At 47.3% G+C, this 21,297-nt stretch overlaps 2 protein-coding genes across 5 annotated transcripts in view; both read left to right on the top strand.

Annotated features, from left to right (window-relative positions):
• Hipk1 (homeodomain interacting protein kinase 1) overlaps positions 1-9,837 on the top strand; it is a 51,351-nt gene extending 41,514 nt beyond the window's left edge. For 3 of the 4 annotated variants that reach the window (XM_021196448.2, XM_029537211.1, XM_029537209.1), the window contains exons 13-16: positions 196-402; positions 2,645-2,886; positions 4,280-4,410; positions 5,253-9,837. In XM_021196448.2, the coding sequence (XP_021052107.1) occupies positions 196-402; positions 2,645-2,886; positions 4,280-4,410; positions 5,253-5,741 (1,069 nt within the window). In that variant the 3' untranslated portion in view covers positions 5,742-9,837. The remainder of the gene's footprint in view (positions 1-195; positions 403-2,644; positions 2,887-4,279; positions 4,411-5,252) is intronic. The other variant, XM_029537210.1, reaches the window with a different exon arrangement.
• Positions 9,838-11,526: 1,689 nt separating this feature from the next.
• On the top strand, positions 11,527-14,142 carry Olfml3 (olfactomedin like 3). Its single transcript, XM_021196148.1, has 3 exons — positions 11,527-11,699; positions 12,268-12,553; positions 12,841-14,142. Exons 1-3 carry the CDS (start codon positions 11,586-11,588, stop codon positions 13,659-13,661), a joined length of 1,221 nt encoding a protein of 406 aa, XP_021051807.1. The 5' UTR covers positions 11,527-11,585; the 3' UTR covers positions 13,662-14,142.
• The last annotated feature ends 7,155 nt before the right edge of the window (positions 14,143-21,297 follow it).

Genomic DNA, 21,297 nt, shown 5'->3' with positions numbered 1-21,297 from the left:
TTTTATCTTTGGAAATATGTTCATATTGGAATAGTAGCCAGAATCATTAGTTTTTTATTAGAACTCTTATAGTTAAATATATTATTGATTAGGTAAAGAAGAACCAGAAAGCAATTAGAAAGTCAGAGGAAAGAATGTGCAGTCGGAATGGTGGGGCAAGGGCCAGCTAGTCTTAACTTGTGAACTTTCCCACAGATCCTCTCTGGAAGTTCTGCCTTCTCAAGTTTATTCTCTGGTTGGGAGTAGTCCTCTTCGTACCACATCTTCTTATAATTCCCTAGTCCCTGTCCAAGACCAGCATCAGCCAATCATCATTCCAGATACTCCCAGCCCTCCTGTGAGTGTCATCACTATCCGCAGTGACACTGATGAAGAAGAGGACAACAAATACAAGCCCAATAGGTAAGTTAGGCAAAAGGTTGTCAGGCGATGTCTGCCTTTGTTAATGTCAGCACACCTTTAGTCTTTGACTGATTGCTGTATTCAAGGGCAATTTTGACTGAAAACAAAAGACAAAGAGCAGAAAGAAGAGAGGTAATTTGTAAGTATAGCTCTGGATAAGTTAGTCAAACACAGAAGTTCTCATAATTGAGCCTTGTCAAGTTTTCTTCTGTGTTATTCATCAATTAACTCAGGTTTGTATGGCTGGCTACTCTGGCTTCAGTACATGTTAAACTACAGGCATGCTCCTAGCCTTCAGGGAGCTTATTCTGAAAACAGTTCATTGTAGTGAACTGTTCATTAGGTAGATAGATTATTTGAAATTACATATCTTATTCTGAGAAAGCTTCCCTGGGAGAGGGAGGACACGTCTCTCATACGGTCTGAAAGCTGATGAAGCTTCCTTTTATCTAGCATCTTTGCCAAGTATATTAGTAATTTTTCTGTTGCTGTGTAGAACATCTTGACAAAAATCAACTTAGAAGCAAAATGGTACATTTGGCTTAGAGGTTCAGAGAGCATAGACATGGCCAATCTCATGGTGGGGAAGCCATGGAAGCAGGAGTGTGAGTCTGGACTGACAGGAAGCTGTTGGAGCACACTTGCTTCACATTGAAGAAGCAGACAAGGAACAGGAAGTGAAGCCAGGCTGTAAAATCTCAAAACCTGCTCCAGTGGTATGCTTTCTCTAGCAAAGCTCCACCTCCAAAAGGTTCCGTAACCTTCCCAAGCTTTGACACCAACTGGGAACCAAGTCAGCTGATGGGGCACCCTCGTTATTCAAGCCACAACACTCTCCTTAACTAGGCAGTTTACTGAGAGGGTACCGGTAAGTTTAAGAACTATGCAGCGTGCCTTGATTGATCTGTGTGATGTTCTTTATTGAGCTTTTGGTGTCAGGTGTGACCTTTTACCTACAAAGGTAGATGTCGAATAGGAAAGTGAATTAAGAGACTTTATCAAATTATAACTAAGTGAGCTTTAAAGATTTATTAATTTCCAGATGTGGTGGCACATACCTTTAATTCCAGTACTCAGGAAGCAGTGGCAGGCAGATCTATAATGAGTTCAAAGCCAGCCTGGCCTACATTACAGATATTAGGCTAGCCAAAGGGGCTATACAGTGAGATCTTGCCTTAAAAAAAAAAATCTATGAATAAACAAATAAGCAAATAAGATAAAGATTTATTATTTATGCTCCTGTGCCTATGAGTTTGGGTGCCTGTGGAAGCTGGAGGAGGACATGGGGTCCCTTGAAGCTGGGGCTATAGTGGTTACGAGCTGCCTGACTTAGGTGCTTAGAAACTGAGCTCTGGACCCTGGAAAGAACAACAAGCACCCTCGGTGACCTGTCTCCAGCCTGCTGAGCGGAGTGCGGGTGAGCTTAGAGAACAAAGTTAGGAAGCATTTCAGGCCTTTGAGGAGAACTTGCAAGTTGGGTTTTGAAGGTGTTCATGAACTGATTTGGGGAAGATAAAAAAGTAAACCTTTTGGTGAAAGAAAGTGACAGACTAATAGCATAAGTTATCTCTGATGTGTGGCCCCTTGATTTCTCTGAAGTCAGTCCTACTGAAAAATAAGGAAAGTTGAAGATGGTAAAGTGAGAGTCATTATGGAATCTTTTTCAAAACAGTGAAGCTGGGCATGGTGGTATAGTACACATCTGTTATTTCAGTATTTGGGAAGCAGAGGCAGGAAGATTTTGAGTTTTAGGCCATACTGGGCTACATAGCAGGACTCTGCCTCAAACAAATGAAAAACAAAACTAAACCTATAGTGAGAAGTTTGATTAAGGACTGGAACATTTGAGTCTAAGGAAATGATAGAGGAGAGAAAGCAGCGCTTGAAGCCTATTACTGTCAGAGCTACAGTGAGAAGAGCTAAGAGGCAGAGGGACTGTGGACTCCAAGATGGTTGTACCCTGGGTCTGTGTGCTGTCTTTCTTATTTATTCTTTGTGTGTGTGACCTTGTATAAATTCCTTGTCTATGTTTTAATTTCACTATCTACAAAATAGGGATGGGGTAATATTGTGCAGGGTTGAAGATTCCCCAGCTAGTTACAGTGTGTGAGAGCAGTGTCTGATGCAGACTAACACTTAGCTGCTGTGGTTACTGTCATCATTGTTCGGAGAGAACTACAGACCAAGGAAGGCACATCGCTTAAAAGGGCAGTTATAACTGTCTGCATTTTCTTCTCCTCAGCTCGAGCCTGAAGGCGAGGTCTAATGTCATCAGTTATGTCACTGTCAATGATTCTCCAGACTCCGACTCCTCCCTGAGCAGCCCATATCCCACAGACACTCTGAGTGCTCTGCGGGGCAACAGTGGGACCCTTCTGGAGGGACCTGGTAGACCTGCAGCAGATGGCGTTGGCACCCGTACTATCATTGTACCTCCTTTGAAAACACAGCTTGGCGACTGCACTGTAGCAACACAGGCCTCAGGTAAGGAGGATCTTCGAAGTTAGAATTGAATTTTCCTTGGATGTGCATATATTAATATTTAGTTATATTATGCTAGTGGTTAAAACTAAGCATAGATATTTTTAAATAGTACTTAATTCAGAAATCAATTCCCTGTAATAGGAAATTTTGTTTGATGAATTTATCTTCCTACATTTATTTGCTTGGATTAATATGGTAATGAAATTGTGTTTTGTGTCAGCATAGTGTTTTCAATATATTCACCTCTGGTGGGAAAAATTGGTAAGACATCCTTTAGTAGCAGGAAGCAGTTTGGCTTGCCACACCTGATTTGGACTTAATCATGTAGAGTAGGAAGGACTTCATAATCCTAAGATGACTGGGAGCTGAGGATGGTGAGTTAGTAGGTAAAAGGGCTTGCTCCTCTTCCAGAGGACCTGAATTTGGTTTCTATTACTCACATCAGGCAGCATACCACTGCCTGTATAACTGCAGCTCTAGGGGAAGCAAAACCTTCTGCACTCTGTGGGCATCAAACATAGACACACATTCACACATGGGTAAAAATCAAATAAAAAATTTTTAAATGTCTTTAACATGACCTTTTAGACTTTCAGCCATAGCAGTAATGCTTTTTAGTTTGACTTTTACCTACTTACTTCCGTCTACTTTGCTGCTGGGTACTGAGCTCAGGGCCCTTAGTTTAGCTGTGTGTTGCTTGAGCAGTACTAGCGTGGTAACAAGTCCCAATTTCACAGTGGAAGTTTACTTTTACTTATCACTTCCCACTGCAAGCATCTCTGGTTGCTAGGCTTGCATGGTTTTTAGCATCCTGTTGGAAGTTGGAGGAGATAAACCTTTCTTAACCTCTAGATGCAGAGAGGCCCAGGAAAGGCAGTCTGATGAGGTAGCTGCTTCCCATTGGCAACTTTATTGCAGAGGGAGGGAGGGATGTTTTTGGTGTTAGAATAGCCATCTGTGTCTTACACTTAGTGTTTTATTATAGGTCATTCTACTTCCTGCTTATAGGCCATGAAAGGGTTCTGATTTAAGAACACTTGTGTTACGTCAGTGTACTTCTCCATAGAGATAGTCTGCTGCCACCTTGAAGACAAGGTAGAACATAAAAGTACAGGCTCACTGGGGGCATAGAGTGTGTCCCCTGTATCTCTACTGTTTCCTTATATGTAATAAGACATTAGATAGTTTTACTTAGGTTGCTATTTAAGGATCTCTGTGGGTTTGTGGCAATACAGAAAAGAGATGGATAAAACAGTTTTTGTTGTTCTGGTACAAATGTAATTGAGGAAGTAAGGTGTACTGAAACTTAACTCTAGCAAATGACAGACAAAATGTGACCTAATGTGATACTCTAAGGTTAGATCGGTGCTTCTAAAACTTGACTCCTTTTTAGGTCTCCTTAGCACTAAGACCAAGCCAGTGGCCTCAGTGAGTGGGCAGTCATCTGGATGCTGTATCACTCCCACAGGGTACCGGGCTCAACGAGGGGGAACCAGCGCAGTGCAGCCACTCAACCTTAGCCAGGTAAGCGCTAGGGGCTGCTACCTTCTGTTTGAGTTCTTCCCTGTTGTTACTCTTTGGAGAACCCTGCTTCCCTGCTTCTGGCTGGACTGCTGAATAAAGCCAAATGAAGCTCTTTTTGTGTCAAACCTCTGGTGTTCTGTGGCCTGCGTCGTACCTGCATGTGCTACATCTCTTCATCTGATGAGTGAGTGTGAGGGGATCTACTGCACCGCCATACATGCTTTGAACCAGATTCTCTCCCTTTATCCTCAGGCCATAAGTAACTAGAGCCTTGCCCTCTTTACCCGAGTCAAGACAGAGAAAGCCACTTACTTAAGTCAGCTGGTTTTAATCTTAACTGTTCCTAGAGCTTGGGACACGCCCTGCCATGTGATCCTCTGATGGGATAGTGAGGGCTTGTGTGATGTCTGTCAGAAGTGAGTATCAGAGTGAGGGTTTAGCTGGTACGGGAGAGAGTGGAGAGCACACACAGATGCAGATGGAAGTTGAGTTAACGCATGCCCTTGAGGGTCCATATTGAGCTGAGGCAAGCTTAGAGGAGAGCAAAAGAAACTAGTAAGAAAAGTCAGTTAACAAAACCCCTCCGATTCCAGGACAGGATGACTGAAGTTACTAACCGGTAGCTATGGAAGAACCTCTGCTTCCTCTCATACTTTTATACTCTTGCCTTCTTGAGCTGGGTTAGGATCTGTTCTTCCAAGAGGCAGAGGCATGTTGGCTCAGTTAGTTTCCATTGCCTGACTGGGAGATTCCAGAAACAGTACGTGTGAGCACCTCAAGGCCTTTGGTGCCATGGACCAGAGTGACCTCAAGATCCCTCATTCCCTTCTTCCTCCTTCCAGAACCAGCAGTCATCATCAGCTTCAACCTCGCAGGAGAGAAGCAGCAACCCTGCTCCCCGCAGACAGCAGGCATTCGTGGCCCCGCTCTCCCAAGCCCCCTACGCCTTCCAGCATGGCAGCCCATTGCACTCGACGGGGCACCCACACTTGGCCCCAGCCCCTGCTCACCTGCCAAGCCAGCCTCACCTGTATACGTACGCTGCCCCCACGTCTGCTGCCGCTCTGGGCTCCACCAGTTCGATTGCTCATCTCTTCTCCCCCCAGGGCTCCTCGAGGCATGCTGCAGCTTACACCACACACCCTAGCACTCTGGTGCATCAGGTTCCTGTCAGTGTCGGGCCCAGCCTCCTCACTTCTGCCAGCGTGGCCCCTGCTCAGTACCAACACCAGTTTGCCACTCAGTCCTACATCGGGTCTTCCCGCGGCTCAACAATTTACACTGGATACCCGCTGAGTCCTACCAAGATCAGTCAGTATTCTTATTTGTAGTTGATGAGCATGAGGGGGGCTCTGTGGCTGCCTGCTACTAGCCCTGAGTTCTTAATGGGTTCTGGAGAGTGCCTCCATTATTATCTCCTCTTGAAAGTTCCTAGCCAGCAGCTCGTTCTGCAGGGGCCCACTGAAGCAGAAGGCTTTTCTCTGGGGAACAGCTCTCAGTGTTGACTGCATTGTTGTAGTCTCCCAAGTCTGCCCTATTTTTTAATTCTTTATTCTTGTGACAGCATTTTTGGACGTTGGAAGAGCTCAGAAGCCCATCTTCTGCAGTTACCAAGGAAGAAAGATCGTTCTGAAGTTACCCTCTGTCATACATTTGGTCTATTTGACTTGGTTTCTATAAATGTTTTTAAAAAGAAGTAAAGTTCTTCTTTACGAGGGGAAATGCTGACTTGAAATCCTGTAACAGATGAGAAAGAGTCATTACTTTTTGTTTGTTTAAAAAACTAAAACACAAGGCTCCCTTGCCTTTTATTTTGAAAGCAGCTTACGAAAGGCTGTGCTTATGGCGCATCGAAACTTAGAGTGATTTCATGTTGGTGTCGTGCTATCCGTACTGGGCAGCTGTTAGTTTTAGTAAACCGAGTACTGAAACCTGTGCAGCTGCTGCTGTGCTCCCTACAGAGCAGCACTGAGCAAACAGGCAGCTGGCGCTGCTGGTGAGGTAAGGGTGAGGACTGTGCCCACCAGGAGTCATTCTAAATGAAGACCATGAATTCAGGTCCTCCTCCCCTCTCTAGTTTAACTTAAATTCTCCTAATAGAAAAGCCAGTGAGGTGGTAAGTGTATGGTGGTGGTTGGCATACAATAGTATGCAAAAGCTCTCTCTAGAATGAGATACTGGCACTGATAAACATTGCCTAAGATTTCTATGAATTTTCAGTAATACACTTCTGTGTTTTCCTCATCTCTCCCTTCTGTTTCATGTGACTTATTTGAGGGGAAAACTAAAGAAACTAAAACCAGATAAGTTGTGTATAGCTTTTATACTTTAAAGTAGCTTCCTTTGTATGCCAACAGCAATGAATGCTCTCTTACTAAGACTTATATAATAAGTGCATGTAGGAATTGCAGAAAATATTTTAAAAGTTTATTACTGAATTTAAAAATATTTTAGAAGTTTTGTAATGGTGGTGTTTTAATATTTTGCATAATTAAATATGTACATATTGATTAGAAGAAATATAACAATTTTTCCTCTAACCCAAAATGTTCTTTGTAATCAAATGTGTAGTGATTACACTTGAATCGTGTATTTAGTGTGTATCTGATCCTTCAGTGTTACCCCGGAGATGGATTATGTCTCCATTGTATTTAAACCAAAATGAACTGATACTTGTCGGAATGTGTGTGAACTAATTGCAATTCTCTTAGAGCATATTACTGTAGTGCTGAGTGAGCAGGGGCGTTGCCTGCAGAGAGGAGGCCTTGGGATTGTTTTGCACAGGTGTGTCTGGTGAGGAGTTGTTCCGTGTGTGTCTTTTCCGCCTCTCCTCTCTTCCCTCATTGTAGTGCCTTATATGATAATGTAGTGGTTGATAGAGTTTACAGTGAGCTTGCCTTAGGATGACCAGCAAGCCCCAGTGGACCCCAAGCTGTTCGCTGGGATTTAACAGAACAGGTTTAGTAGCTGTGTTGTGTCAATGCGTTGTTCTCAGTCTCCCTACCGACAGTGACAAGTCAGAGCAGCAGTTTTCCTCCTTTACTGCCACCTCTGTCCCGTTCCATTTTGGATCTTCAGCTCAGTTCTCACAGAAGCATTCCCCAATGTGGCTCTCTCACTGTGCCTTGCTACCTGGCTTCTGTGAGAGAGTTCAGGAAGCAGGCGAGAACAGTGAAGCCAGTGCTAAAGATGCATATTTGAAGGTTTCTGCAATCACTTAGGGTGGGATTCCTTTTCTCTCTTCCATGTGATAGTCCTTTCTGTGCATAGTTGTTGTTGTTACTGGTAAACTTTGCTTGTTTTGTTTTGTTTTTTTAAAAGCATGTAACAGATGTGTTTATACCAAAGAGCCTGTTGTATTGCTTAATTTGTCCCCATACTACGAGAAGGGTTTTGTAGAACTACTGGTGACAAGAAGCTCACAGAAAGGTTTCTTTAATTAGTGATGAATATGAAAAAGAAAGCAAAACCTCTTAGGTTTCTTTGTGACAACATGTTGTTCTTGGGGCCCTTCACACTGTGAAATGGTCCTAGTATTCAACCCCTCCATGGATTTGGGTCAAGTTGAAGGTACTAGGGGTGCGGACATTCTTGCCCATGAGGGATTTGTGGGGAGAAGGTTAACCCTAAGCTACAGATGTGATCCACCTGAATTGAAAATTATATCTGAGTGGTAATTCTAGGATTGGTTCTGTATAGAGATGGTGTCAGGGAGGTGCAGGATGGAGGTGGGAGATTTCATGGAATCTGGTCAGGAAAGCTCTGAACCAGGTGAAACACCGAGGGGCTGTCAACGAACTTGGAGTTTCTTCATCGTGGGGAGGAAGGGTTTCCAGGGCGGGGCAGGTAGTCAATTTAACCTGCCAGCAATGAGGTGTGTTGTCTTTTCTTTAATCATTATATTAAGCTGTGCGTTCAGCAATCTGTTGGTTGAGATTACCACGCATCATTGTGTAGTTTGTCACTAGTGTTATACTGTTTACGTCAATTTGTGTGTGATCTTTGTGTTTCCTTTCCCCCAAGCATTCTGGGTTTTTCATATTTAAATACAGTTCTAGTTTCTAGTCAAACTTTTTTTTTTTTAACCTTTTCTCTACAAGGGACAAGATTTATTGTTTTTGTAGGCATGAGATGCAGGGAAAACACCAACCAACCCTGCCCCCGCCCCCTAACCTCATCCAATAAGCAGTTATGGAAGATGGGGGTCTTAAATTCATGGGAAAGAGGATGTCTAGGAGTTTGCATCGTTACCTGAGACATCTGGCTAGCAGTGTGACTTTACAGACTTTGAGGTTGTCACTCTGCAAACTGACATTTCAGATTTTCCTAGATAACCCATCTGTGTCTGCTGAATGTGTATGCGCCAGGCATAGTTTTACATTCATTCTGTCCTGGGGCTTAACATTGACTGCCTGCCCTGATGGCATGGAGGAAAGCCCTATGAACACGCTGAGCAGGGTCAGCATTGCCTGACCTTGGAACAGCTTAAGGCTTTAAACCTTCTCTTAGAACTTGCATTTCCAGTTTCTCCCTTCCCAGGTGAGAGAGGAACTGGACAGGGTTGCACAGGCATACACCAGGACACTTAGTCACTCCAGAGTCCCCGTTGCAACTAGGAGGTGGTTACCCTGTTAACCCCAGGAAGAAGAACCCCATTTCAAACAGTTCTGACCATTCAGAGCCTGCTTTTGTGGTTGCTCATCCATCATCCTCTGCTAGAGGGGCTTAGCCAGGCCAGCACAGTAATGTCTGTTCTATTCTGCATTAGTATGCAGGAATCTACTAGTTGAGATGGTTTGTTTAAGGATAGGAGATGAAATTGCCTCTCGGTGACAGGAATGGCCAAGCCTGCTTTGTGTTTTGACTTTTTTTAACTGATGGATGGTGCAGCATGTCTCCACGTTTCCATGGTTGTTTGTTGCTAAACTTTATATAATGTGTGGTTTCAATTCAGCTTGAAAAATAATCTCACTATATGTAGCAGTACATTATATGTACATTATATGTAATGTTAGTATTTCTGCTTTGAATCCTTGATATTGCAATGAAATTCCTACTTTATTAAATGTATTTGATATGCTAGTTCCTGTGTGTGGTTAAACTTTTTTTCTTTCTCCCTTTTCTGGTTGTGTGCTTCCTTTACAACAAGCTTCTAGAAACAGGTAGTTCTGAGAATTACTGATCTATGTTTGTAATGCAGGTGTACTTAGGGAGTATGTAAAATAATCATTTTAACAAAAGAAATAGCTATTTAAAATTTAATACTAACTATGGGAAAAGGGTCCATTGTGTAAAACATAGTTTATCTTTGGATTCGTTGTTGTCTTTGGTTTTACAAAGTAGCTTGTATTTTCAGTATTTTCTACATAATATGGTAAAAAAGTAGAGCAATTGCAATGCATCAATAAAATGGGTAAATTTTCTGACTGTGGCTGTTTTTAATTCTGTGTTAGGGCATCAAGGGACCAACACATGGCCTCTTTGAAGTGACTAAACATTCTAATTGAACACGGGTAGAACACTGCTACATTAGAACATCTTTGTACACCTCTCCATAATGGAAATGAATACAGTTTTATAGGAAGTATTTCCCAAGGGTGCTGGACTCCTGACTCTGACCCCTTGAAAAGGCAGATGGCTTTTGAGATAAACTAATTAACTTCATTCCCTAGCACATGACACCAAACATTCAAATCAGCACAGTGAAAATGAAACTTAGGGAAAGATATTTTTGTCTGTCTCCTTTGGCCCCGTTAGAGTTGTCACCTCTTTAGGGACGGCTCTGTGGTAACGCACCTGCTGCTCTTCTGGAGGGTCTGGGTTCCATTCCCAGCACCCAGTCAGACCCCTCACAAGTGATTTGTAACTCCAGCTGCAGGGTGCTGGCCTACGAGGGCATGGGCATGCATACTCACACAGAGACACATAATGAATCTTCAAAAACAAGAACCTCTGATCCATTTTCCCTTGATTCCAGAGTGAACAAAATTTTCTCCAGGAATTTGTCTACATTAATCACTGCAGGCCCCTTTGTAAATGCTGCATATTTATTTGACTTCTGATGTATGTTCCTGCCTAGTTCCCGTGTAGCTGTAGCTGGATAGAAAGGAGGCTGGAGAGAAGGCTTAGGAGTTAAAAGAGTGTACTGTTCTTTCAGGGGGTAGGGGCTCAGTGCTCAGCAACAACACAGTGCACAATCGCCTGTAATTCAGCTCTGGAAGATCTGACGCCCTCTTCTGGTCCCCACGGGTACCTGTATCCCATCCAGATACCTGCATACAGACACACAAAAGCATATGTAACTAAAAAACACGATTTTTCTTTACTTAATTTTAAAGAAATGAGAGATACAAGTACCCTACTGAACCATAACTAAGAAAGATGACTAATAGTCTGTTCTCTCCCAATGATAGGAAGGTCAGAATATATTTGTCAAGGATCTTTAAGTCAGCTAGCTTAAAACGAAAACAAAAAACCCCACCTCCGCTTCTCAACAACTTCCAGTTTCGCTTATATTCCTTTCCTTGGGCTAAATCAGATTTAGGGCGCCCTATGATTTGGCTTGCTTAGGTAGAGATTCTCCACAGGGTGAAGGCCTAGCCTGGTTTCTTTGCTATGGGAGATGGCCCCAGAAGCTCAGCACAAGGTGGCGCCAATGAGCTAGAGAAAGTTGACTTCCTTCTGCTCCCACCCCCATCCCCTCAAACCTCATCTGTGTTTCTAGCTTCACTGAACAAGGCAGAAAATCCGTTCTGTTATTTCTGGAGAAGGGATAGGTTAATGAAGGGTGCTGGGGTCTTACTAAGTCAGCACTGGAAGCTCTCTCCTAAAACGAATGGAGTTTGCCGAGTTTTCCGGGGATCTGCTTCCTGCTCCTTTTTCAGAAGGCCTCTGCCTCCAGATTGCCATCTCTCCCCCTTCCGGACGAGCTCACAAGTCTAAGCTGCTGGTAGTTAAGGCTTCTGGCGACTGTGCAAAGGGGCCATCTGTGTTTGATCAGGCCAGGCGGGAAGGAGGGGGTGGGGGTTGTAAAGAGACTGAAAGCATTCCAAACTAGTGAGAGACACCAGAGATGGGAAGGAGGAGGCCCCGCCCCCTCCCCGCCCCCAAAGCTAACGGGCTGGAGGGGAAGAGGCCGCGTGCACACTCCTCCTCTGGCCCCACTTAAGGCTGCCATGGGGCCCAGTGCTCCTCTGCTGCTCCTCTTCTTTTTGTCATGGACGGGACCCCTTCAGGGACAGCAGCACCACCTTGTGGAGTACATGGAACGCCGGCTAGCTGCCTTAGAGGTGAGGCACTTGTTTCTCTTCTCATCCCGGGATGAGTCCACATCTGTAGGTGCAACTAGCTGTCAGGGCTCTGGGAATGACAAGAAGTGTAAGAAGCCCTTAATGACAAGTAGACTCCTAACTACAAACTCTTATTTCCCCAACATAAGACAATTGCCCAGCAAATAAATGCAACACGGCTCCCTCAGAGTAGATGGAATAAGGGAACAGGGGAAATGGGAGTCAGAATTGGGCGGCATCTAAGAACTATCATGGCTATACTGTTCAAGTTTCCTAGGCAATCTGCCTGCAACTTCCTGTCCGTTTCTTCCCCGCACCCCACATCTACTCCCTTTTGGACAATTTCAAGTCTGTAACATCCTAATTTCCTGGAGGCTCAGATCACTGAGAGTGCAAGGTGAATTAACCCAGGTTCCTTGGATGGGATGGTACCACTGACTGGTCTCCTTTGCAGTGGGAGTATGGCTGAGCTGGTCCCGTTCCTGGTCCCGACTCCCTGGTTGGGCCTCTGCTTGCCTGGTAGCGATAAGCCTGCAGCCCACCCTCCCTGACTCCCCCGTCCCTTCAGGAACGGCTGGCCCAATGCCAGGATCAGAGTAGTCGTCACGCTGCTGAGCTTCGGGACTTCAAAAACAAGATGCTGCCTCTCCTGGAGGTGGCAGAGAAGGAGCGGGAGACCCTCAGAACCGAAGCAGACACCATCTCAGGAAGAGTGGACCGTCTTGAACGGGAGGTAGACTATCTGGAGACACAGAACCCAGCTTTGCCCTGTGTAGAGCTGGATGAGAAGGTGACTGGAGGTCCTGGCGCCAAGGGCAAAGGCCGAAGAAATGAGAAGTACGATATGGTGACAGGTAAGTGACCTCTCAGAGGGCCACACATTTCAGAACTCCCCTTTCCTGCTTTCCTTCTTGTCCCAAGCCACCATAGCTCTATCTTTCAGAATGACACATTCATTGAGAGTTTCTAGAGGCCTGTCCTTTATCGGTACTCCACCTCTCAACCCTCCGTGAGTGGACACATGCCCAGAAAAGTGTTTCTCTGTTCTCCAGATGGCCCACTCTGGGGGAAGTTCCTGTTATACACATCTAACTCTTGGACTCTACTTCCCTTTCCTGTGCTTTCTCCTCTTCCCCACCAGACTGTAGCTACACCGTCTCTCAGGTGCGGTCAATGAAGATCCTGAAGCGGTTTGGTGGTTCAGCTGGCCTATGGACCAAGGATCCACTGGGGCCAGCAGAGAAGATCTACGTGTTAGACGGCACCCAGAACGACACAGCTTTCGTCTTCCCAAGGCTGCGTGACTTCACCCTTGCCATGGCTGCCCGGAAAGCTTCCCGAATTCGGGTGCCCTTCCCCTGGGTAGGCACGGGGCAGCTGGTGTACGGTGGCTTCCTTTATTATGCTCGAAGGCCTCCTGGAGGACCTGGAGGGGGTGGTGAATTGGAGAACACTCTGCAGCTGATCAAATTTCACTTGGCAAACCGAACAGTGGTGGACAGCTCAGTGTTCCCTGCAGAGAGCCTGATCCCCCCCTACGGGCTGACAGCAGATACATATATCGACCTGGCAGCTGATGAGGAGGGCCTGTGGGCTGTCTATGCCACTCGAGAAGATGACAGGCACTTGTGTCTGGCCAAGTTAGACCCACAGACACTCGACACAGAGCAGCAGTGGGACACACCATGTCCCAGAGAGAATGCAGAGGCTGCGTTTGTCATCTGTGGGACCCTGTACGTTGTCTATAACACCCGCCCTGCCAGTAGGGCTCGTATTCAGTGTTCCTTTGATGCCAGTGGTACTCTCGCCCCTGAAAGGGCAGCACTCTCCTATTTTCCACGCCGATATGGTGCCCATGCCAGTCTTCGCTATAACCCCCGTGAGCGCCAGCTGTACGCCTGGGATGATGGCTACCAGATTGTCTACAAATTGGAGATGAAGAAGAAGGAGGAGGAAGTTTAAGCAGCTAGCCTTGTGCTCTTGATTCTTATGCCCAGACATTTATATCCCTATGAGATCTCCTGCAGTTCATTCTTCAAAAAGAAGGCCAGTGGTGGTAGCTCATATACCTTAATTTTTAAAGGACAACCAAACTCTCATAGCCCTCTGATTTATGATCTGGTTCAGCATCCAGAGCTCCAGATCCTGAGTAGCATTTTAGAACCGAACAGCAAACAAACACCCTAAATCTTCACTCCTGCTCTCTCCCGCCCTATGTCCACAAAGTTTAGTTCCAAACTCAGAGCCCTGTCCTTTGGAGAGGGTCAACCCCAGAGAGCAGGCGGTGACAGCATTCTTGCCCTCAGTATGACCCAAGGGAGAGAACTCAGAGACAATGCTGCCTTCCCTCCCTCCCTCCCTCCCCCTCCAATGTAGAGGAGAATGGGGCTTTCCCCACATCACTTTGTATGGTAACAGTTTGCATTAAAAGGAAAACCCACCATTCCTCTCTGGTGTGTTTGGGGTAGCCCTCGAATCAGAGTTCTCCTGGCTCTGCTGTCTTCCTCCTGTCCCAGTCTCTGCTCCTTAGCCATGTTAGGGCTGGGCTGGCCTCCCTTAGCTCCCTTGGGAACTTCTCTAGTTACACATTTTACTGTGGGGCACTGTAGGAGGTTGGACAAAGGCCTCCCCCTCCACACCCTTGTGCTCGACAGCAGCCACAGAGGACCAGCAACGTACTCAACCTCTGACTGCTGGACACGAGCCCAGAGCCAGGGCTTCCCATTCCATCTCTTGCTGGATTTTGAACCAGAAAGTGGATCTTACTGGCTGTGGAGTCTAGTGTAGAAACCAGCGTGCAGTATATATGGGTGTCAAGCCTCACCTCTGAAGTGGATTCTATCTCTGAGCCCAAGTCCCCGCTCCCACCTCCAGCACTGGGTCTTCCTGGGTCTGGGTTGCACAATCCTTGGTCTCAGCCGCTCCGATTTTCCTGCTGCCACAGCGTCTGCGGTTTGGGCAGGGAGGAGGGGCACTGACCATCCCAGATGTTGGTCTCACCAGCTCCCCAACACATCCCTACTTTCCTTCTCTCCACCCTCAGCTGCCCATCCTCCTCCCACCCCAGTCCTGGAAACTGGAGTCCTGGAGACTTAACCCCTGCTGGTCTAATGTGCATCCGACTGCAGGGGCAATCCAGGAAGGAGCGGAGGAGCGAGAGACTTTGGATTCCATCTCTGGGAACCTGCTGGTCTCTGCACGATGTCCCTTCCCTGGTCTCATCACCATGGTCAACTCCCAGGCACATAAGGCTAGCTGATGGATAAAAGTCCTGGCTTCGGGGGGGGGGGTTACCTCAGGCGGCCCTCTGGATTATCACCCAGGGAGGAGGGGGGACAGGAACACAGCCTTTTCTCCCCAAGTAGAGCCCTCCCTCCTTCCACCCCAGGATGGGGTGGATCAGTCAGCACTCCTCCTTTTGTCTGTCTTTCTTCTCTCCACAGGCAGAGCTGCTCCTGACGTAGGTTGGTGAGGAAGAGGAAAGAAAGGCAGCGAAGCACCTCACAAAGGCGCTATTGTAGGGAGCCTGAGGCGGGTGGGGGCCCTCTCCCATTCAATTCTCTCCTAATGTGGGGCTGGCAACAGTAATCATCGCCTGTCAGCCCATAGAGGGGTCTGCCCACGGAACATCTGGCTGCAATGCAGGGCATATAGGAGGGCTGTGGAGGAGGGAGTTCTCTGTGGAGGCCTTGAGAACAGGTCCAGGGGATGATAAGGTGCAGAGTGGCGCTGTGGCGCTGTGTGCATGTGTAAACGTGCCGGTGCACATCTCTCTGCATGGCGGTGCGGCTGAGCACCTGTGTGAGACTGGGCTACCCTGGGCTACGCTGGGAGATTGCATGTCTGCACATGAGTGGCTCTGCTAGGCTGAGTGCATACGACCGTATGGGGTTATAGGTATGAGAAAGACCGAGGAGGGAACTGAACTCCGAGTGCGTCGTGTGACCGTATGCAACTGCACGTGTACGAGCACAGGGCGGTAGCTCGTGCTCGTACACGTGCACAGGCCCCTTCCCAGTGTGGCTGCGTGCCTAGAGGGTGGGCCTGGATTTCTACAGTTTTGTTGATCTAGGAGTGGCTTTTTGATGCCCCTAATGAGGCTGGCTCAGGTGGTGTGTGTAAGCAGTATCAGTGCAGGACAAGTGCATGGGCTGTATCTTTAATAAATGGCTGCATTGTCTACAGCCTGGGTTCTTCAAACAGGTGTGTGCTTGTGACATCTTTGTTTGCCAGAATCCTTAATGGGAAAGAAAAACAGCAACTCGCTTTTTTTTTTTTTTTCTTTTTGTTGTTGTTTTGTTTTTGTTTTTTTCGAGACAGTGTTTCTCTGTATAGCCCTGGCTGTCCTGGAACTCACTTTGTAGGCCAGGCTGGCCTCGAACTCAGAAATCCACCTGCCTCTGCCTCCCGAGTGCTGGGATTAGAGGCATGCGCCACCATGCCTGGTGACTTTTGTTTTTTGTTTTTGTTGTTGATTTGTTTGAAAATTTCCTTGGAAAGGCTCGCATAGACTTATGTGAAAGGGCAGAGACTTGGTGTCTCTCTCTCCCTCTCTCTCTCTCCCCCCCCTTCCCATTTTGGCTTTTGCACAGTGGCTGGGGGCTATTTTGGAAGTCTTTCAGAAGCTGAGAGGTGCTGTGTGGGTAGATGCCGTGAACTGTCCAAATTCATCAAATGAAACGATCTGCTGCTCAAGGAGACAGTCTTGGCAGCTGAATCCCATCATCAAAATCAGCCTTCCCTACCCCCCAGCCTCACCCCAGACCTCCTAGGCCTCCCCCTTAGCTGAAACAGGCTGTGACCTCTTGTTGGCTAAAAGAGCATGGGAAACCCTGCTGGAGGAGAGTGAGGTTGAAAGCCCCCAAAGAAGTTTCACATTTTCCCCCAATCACAGGCCAGAGGACACCCACCCACCACTAAAAACCAGGAAGGGTCCTAGCTCCGGGTCCAGCTGTGCCCTGCTGTCAGGAGTCAGGGGTGAGAGGACCGTCTCACCCCACTCCGGGCCCCCAAGCTTTCTGCCTCACCATCTTTGTTTTAATGTGTGTCTCCTTGGTGCCTGCCAGAGAAAATGAAGTGCTCATCCGCTCCAGCTCATGGAGGCCTATGAGCCCCGGGGAGTGGGGAGGGCGGGGCAGAGATAGAGTGGCATTGAATCAGCTCTGTTTCCTCTGTGATGCTCCTGAGCTAGTCAGGAACCAGAGCCCTTTCCCGTGCTTCCTCCCTCAGCCTCAGATTTTCCAGACCCCTTTCTTCCTGGCCTTGTACAGGCGCTGTCCTGAGGCTCCCGGGAGTGTCCCTTTTCATAGCTCCCTATTTGTCTAGCTGGCTTAAGTCAAAATAGAGAGCTTCTGAGAGCTGCTTCCCACTGGGTCTCTAGGGCTTGCTATTCAGCCTGTCTGGCTGCTTTACAGCATGCTCTCCGTAAGCCTGCCCTTTCTTCAGCTGGAGGGCAAGACCTGTTTATCTGGTTGGAATCTTCTTGGTGCCAGCAGCCTGGGAGAGGTTGCTGCAGCGGCCAAGGCTGGTAAGCTCTCTCCCACATACGCGTTCACTTTTCTCTTTAATTTGTTTTATGCATATGGATGGTTTTGTCTAGATGTATACTGTGCAGGCCTGGTGCCCACAGAGTCCAGAAGAGGGTGTTGGACCCCAGGAACTGCAACTACAGATGGTTGTGAGCATCCTGTGGGTGCTGGGAATTGAATCCAGGTCCCCTCTCAAAGAGAAGCCGATATTCTAACTGCTGCGACGTCTCTCCGCCCCCTCCTCTGCCTTAGACTCACAAGGCAGAGGTTCAGAGATTAAGTCTTTATTTATGGATTTAATAACTACACAGAAGAACAAAACAGAGATGCCGGTGTGTATCAACTAAAGGGCAGCAGAGGGAGAAGGAACAGGGAGGGACTCCCAGCCCCAGCTTGCCAGAAGAGTTCGCGGGCCTCTGGGGTCTACCCCCTTGAATATTTGCCTCTCTGGGAATAGACTCCCTGACCACAACTGTGATGCTCGGGGAGAAACAGGGCAGATGTTCCTTTCCGGGCATTTTAGAAATGACAGATCAGAGGAGTTAGATCCAAGGGCACTCTCCCTCCCCAATTAAAAAAAAAAAAAAAAAAAAGTCATTTCTTTGGAGCTGCTTTTGTCTGCTGCAGAGAGACGGTGAAAGGCAGACTGCAGGCCTAAGTGGGCATTGGTAGAGAAGCAGGCAGGGAAGAGGGCCTGGGCCTGGTCAGTGCTCACAGCCCACCTTCAGCCATCTCTCCTGGGGGTGGGGGTGCACAGCACATTCTACCTCATAGGTCCCACAAAGGGTCTGAATCCTTGATACCTGCATACCTCCTGGTTTAGGTTTACTGGCTTTGTGTAAGCCAGAAGAACCAGGTTTCTCTTTCCTCCAAACCCAGTGACATCTTCACCCCACCTCCCCACCAACCGATTGTTCCATACCTGAGCTACCAGAAAAGAGCTGCGTCCTTGGAGGATAGTCTTCCTTGAGCACAACCCAGGAAACTTACTAGAATAATGCAAGAGCCTGTGGTAGGCCTGTGGCTCTCCCTGCCGAGCCTCGCTCAAGCCATGCCTCCTCCATGGGGACTTCCCCTGGGCCAAGGCATTTATTCTCCTTCTCTATCCATTCACAGCTGTTGCAGTTTGGCTCTTTAAATTTTGCTTTGTTTTATGTGTATGGGTGTTTAGATTGCATGTTTGTCTGTGCATCACTTGCATGCCTGCTGACCTTTTGAAACCAGCAGAGGGTGTTGTACTCCCTGGAATTAAAGTTATAGAGGCTGTGAGCCACCATGTAGGTGCTGGGAAGTAGACACCAGATCTCTGGAATAGCAGCTACTGAGCCATCTCTCTAGTCCACGTAGTTTGCATCTTGAATGGCCCTGCAAGATACTGAAGGCTTGGTTCCCAGATGATGTCACTAGGAAGGCTTTGGGACCTTCCTAGTTCAAGGAGGTGAGTCTGTGGTGTTAGCCTGTGGAGAGAGAGAACTGGGCTCCCAGCCCCTTCCTGTCTTCTCAACCTTGGTAGAAGTCACCTTTACTTCATCACTCACCCTCCACATGATGCCTGATGCAGCCAGGCCAGCTTACCCTGGACTGAAGCCTCAGGATTGGTCAGTGACAAAACTTAATATATTGACGGTGCCTTTTCATCCCATTGTAGCTGAAGTTTATTGTGTTCAGAGGCGACCTATGTATTATAAAGTCTTTGAAGTCAGGGAACCTTAGTGAGAGTTTCTGGTCAGAATCTGCCCTCTGATCCAAGTTATGTAAATCAATAAAATAATATTCACTCAGTAGGATTCTTTCTGTGGGGTAAAGACAACATATGCAAACTCAGTAACAGTGTAGATGGTGGTGATTCTCAGTTGTCCCCTCCTCTGCGTGGGTTTTCTGATCATTTACACTCTCAGTCACACAGGGTCAGGTGCCTCTGCTGTGGGCACCTATCTACTGTCAGCACCGTCATCCGACCGTCATTGTGTCCTCTGAGCAGAGCCCAGACCGTGGGACCAGTATGTCCTTACGGAATGAGTAAATGTTCATAATACAGAATTAGCATTCACAGTGTACTGTGAGCCTTTGAGTTCCCAGAAGAGCACACTGTCCCTGGAATTGAGAACCTGACTCGGGAGTGGCCCACTGTGGACAAGCAGTAAATGCTCTCAATGGACAAAGACGATCAATGGATACACCATCAAAGTGATCCCAGCTCAACTGCAGGGCATGCCTGTCCGCCCAGGGTGGTGACACCTGAGGTGGGGCTAGCCTGTCTATGCTCCATGGCTCCAGAAAACGATGTCCCAGCAGAAGGAAGTGATGGGCCTCTGGAGCACTTACGCCTAGCTTCACGTGACCGTCCTTCCACTCGCTGGGGTGTGACTGTGAGCAAGTTCTTTCACCTGAGTCACTTCTTCCTCACCACGGGAGGCGCCATTCCAACCTGACAGACTGTGGTGAGAATGAAGTGAGGGGGTCTGGAGCAGTCGGGGACCCGGTACACACGTTACAGTTTGTCATGCACGGGGCCTTTAAAAATAGCAAAGTGTTCATGGTTTTCTTCTTTCACCCTCACTGTAATCTCAGGAGACAGGCAGGTCCTCAGAAGCTAGGGAGCAGAGGAATTAAAGTCATGTAAGATGATATGGATGATAACCATGGGAGCTGGAATCTGTCTTGAAGGCGGTGTGCTGGAGTGTAAACAGCTGACCCACGAGCTTGGGTTGAACTCCTGCCCTTGCTCCGCCATGAGCTCCTGTACAAATCACTTCTGTGTGCATCACTGGGTAGTTCCTATCTCACAGGTCAGTTATGAGGAGTGCGTGAGCTGGTGCTAATTAGATATCCACCAGAGCATCCAGTGGGTGCTTAATAAATGCCCGTCCCCAGGCCTGTGCCACTTGCTGTCTTGCTGTTGGGCCTTGTGTGCAGGAGCATTAGAAACCATCTGCTTTGAACCAGTGGCTTCCAAGCTGCCTTCCTTCTCCATTTGCACATTGTTCCGTTCAAAGGAGGGGTAGGTACCCAGCTTCCATCGTAGATCTCTGCAAGGGTAGAAGTGATGGCCTCTGCACCAGCCGTCAGGGAAGAAAGCAAGGTGGGTCATAGTGTGCCCTCTGTGACTGCAGCAAATCTACTAGAGGAGAGAGGGGAGAGGGGAGAGGGGAGAGGGGCGGCTTGTGGACGTTGTACATCGGTGGTGCGGAGCCTAGTGCGCACCACGATGTACAACGTCCACAAGCAGAGAGAGAGAGAGAGAGAGATACACATGTGAGCAAGCATGGTGTAATTTCATAGTTTTCCAAACCTGGCTTTTTTCGTCCACATTTTCTAAGATATTTCAGTTGTTCAGCATGTGTCCCTGTGGTCATCACTATTGATTTTTTGACTTAATCCTGCTGTTGGTTTTGACAGATCTTTTAATGCTGTTATAACTGGGTTTCATCTTACAGATGCTTACTATGGACCAGTTGCACATGAGTTTTGTTTGCAGCTGTTGAATTTTTGTGTTTCAGACCTGCAGTTATCAAACGATCTCTTCTCCACCTCTCCTGACAGCCTTTGGAGAGAGGGATTGGAGAATGAACATATGGTGGGAATTAGGGGGTGGGCCTACGTACTGGAAGCACATCACCAGAGCTAGGCCATGGAAGGTTACTAGCCTGCCCCCTAGATTGGACCACTCTCTGCTTACTATTCTGTAGCCATATGGACATGAGCTGAGCCCACTGGAACAATGAGTCCACATAAGTCCTTCCTCCCTTAAGATGTTTTTGTCGAGTATTTTGGTCACAGTGATATAAAAGAAACTATTTTATGCTTCAAGTCCCAACGCATTAAACATCCTGAAGTCTTGGAAGGGCTTTAGGGATCGTCTGCTTTGACTCCCTCATTCTTTTGTTGTTGAAACTGAAGTCCACAGAGCCCTTTGAGGGCAGGGACCATACTTCTTCCATCTAACCCCATCAGAACTAATTACACCATGCACAACATAGCTGCATGTGCTTCTGCTCTTCTTAGTGTTTCCCTTGCCTTGCTCCTTGTCACCTGTCAGCCCTCCCTGTAATCAGGAACCGGATTTAGAA

Source organism: Mus pahari, chromosome 4 (assembly GCF_900095145.1).
Source record: "Mus pahari chromosome 4, PAHARI_EIJ_v1.1, whole genome shotgun sequence".
Classification (NCBI taxonomy): Eukaryota; Metazoa; Chordata; class Mammalia; order Rodentia; family Muridae; genus Mus; species Mus pahari.
The sequence above is the reverse complement of the archived record's forward strand: the minus strand, read 5'-3'. Positions and strand labels throughout refer to the sequence as shown.

What these genes read in the sequence shown, in the direction of transcription:
- Olfml3 (XM_021196148.1), top strand. Translation starts at nt 11,586, where the DNA reads ATGGGGCCCAGTGCTCCTCTGCTGCTCCTCTTCTTTTTGTCATGGACG. An exon ending in GCCGGCTAGCTGCCTTAGAG is followed by an intron (nt 11,700 to 12,267) that starts GTGAGGCACTTG and finishes CCGTCCCTTCAG; the next exon opens with GAACGGCTGGCCCAATGCCA. An exon ending in GAAGTACGATATGGTGACAG is followed by an intron (nt 12,554 to 12,840) that starts GTAAGTGACCTC and finishes CTTCCCCACCAG; the next exon opens with ACTGTAGCTACACCGTCTCT.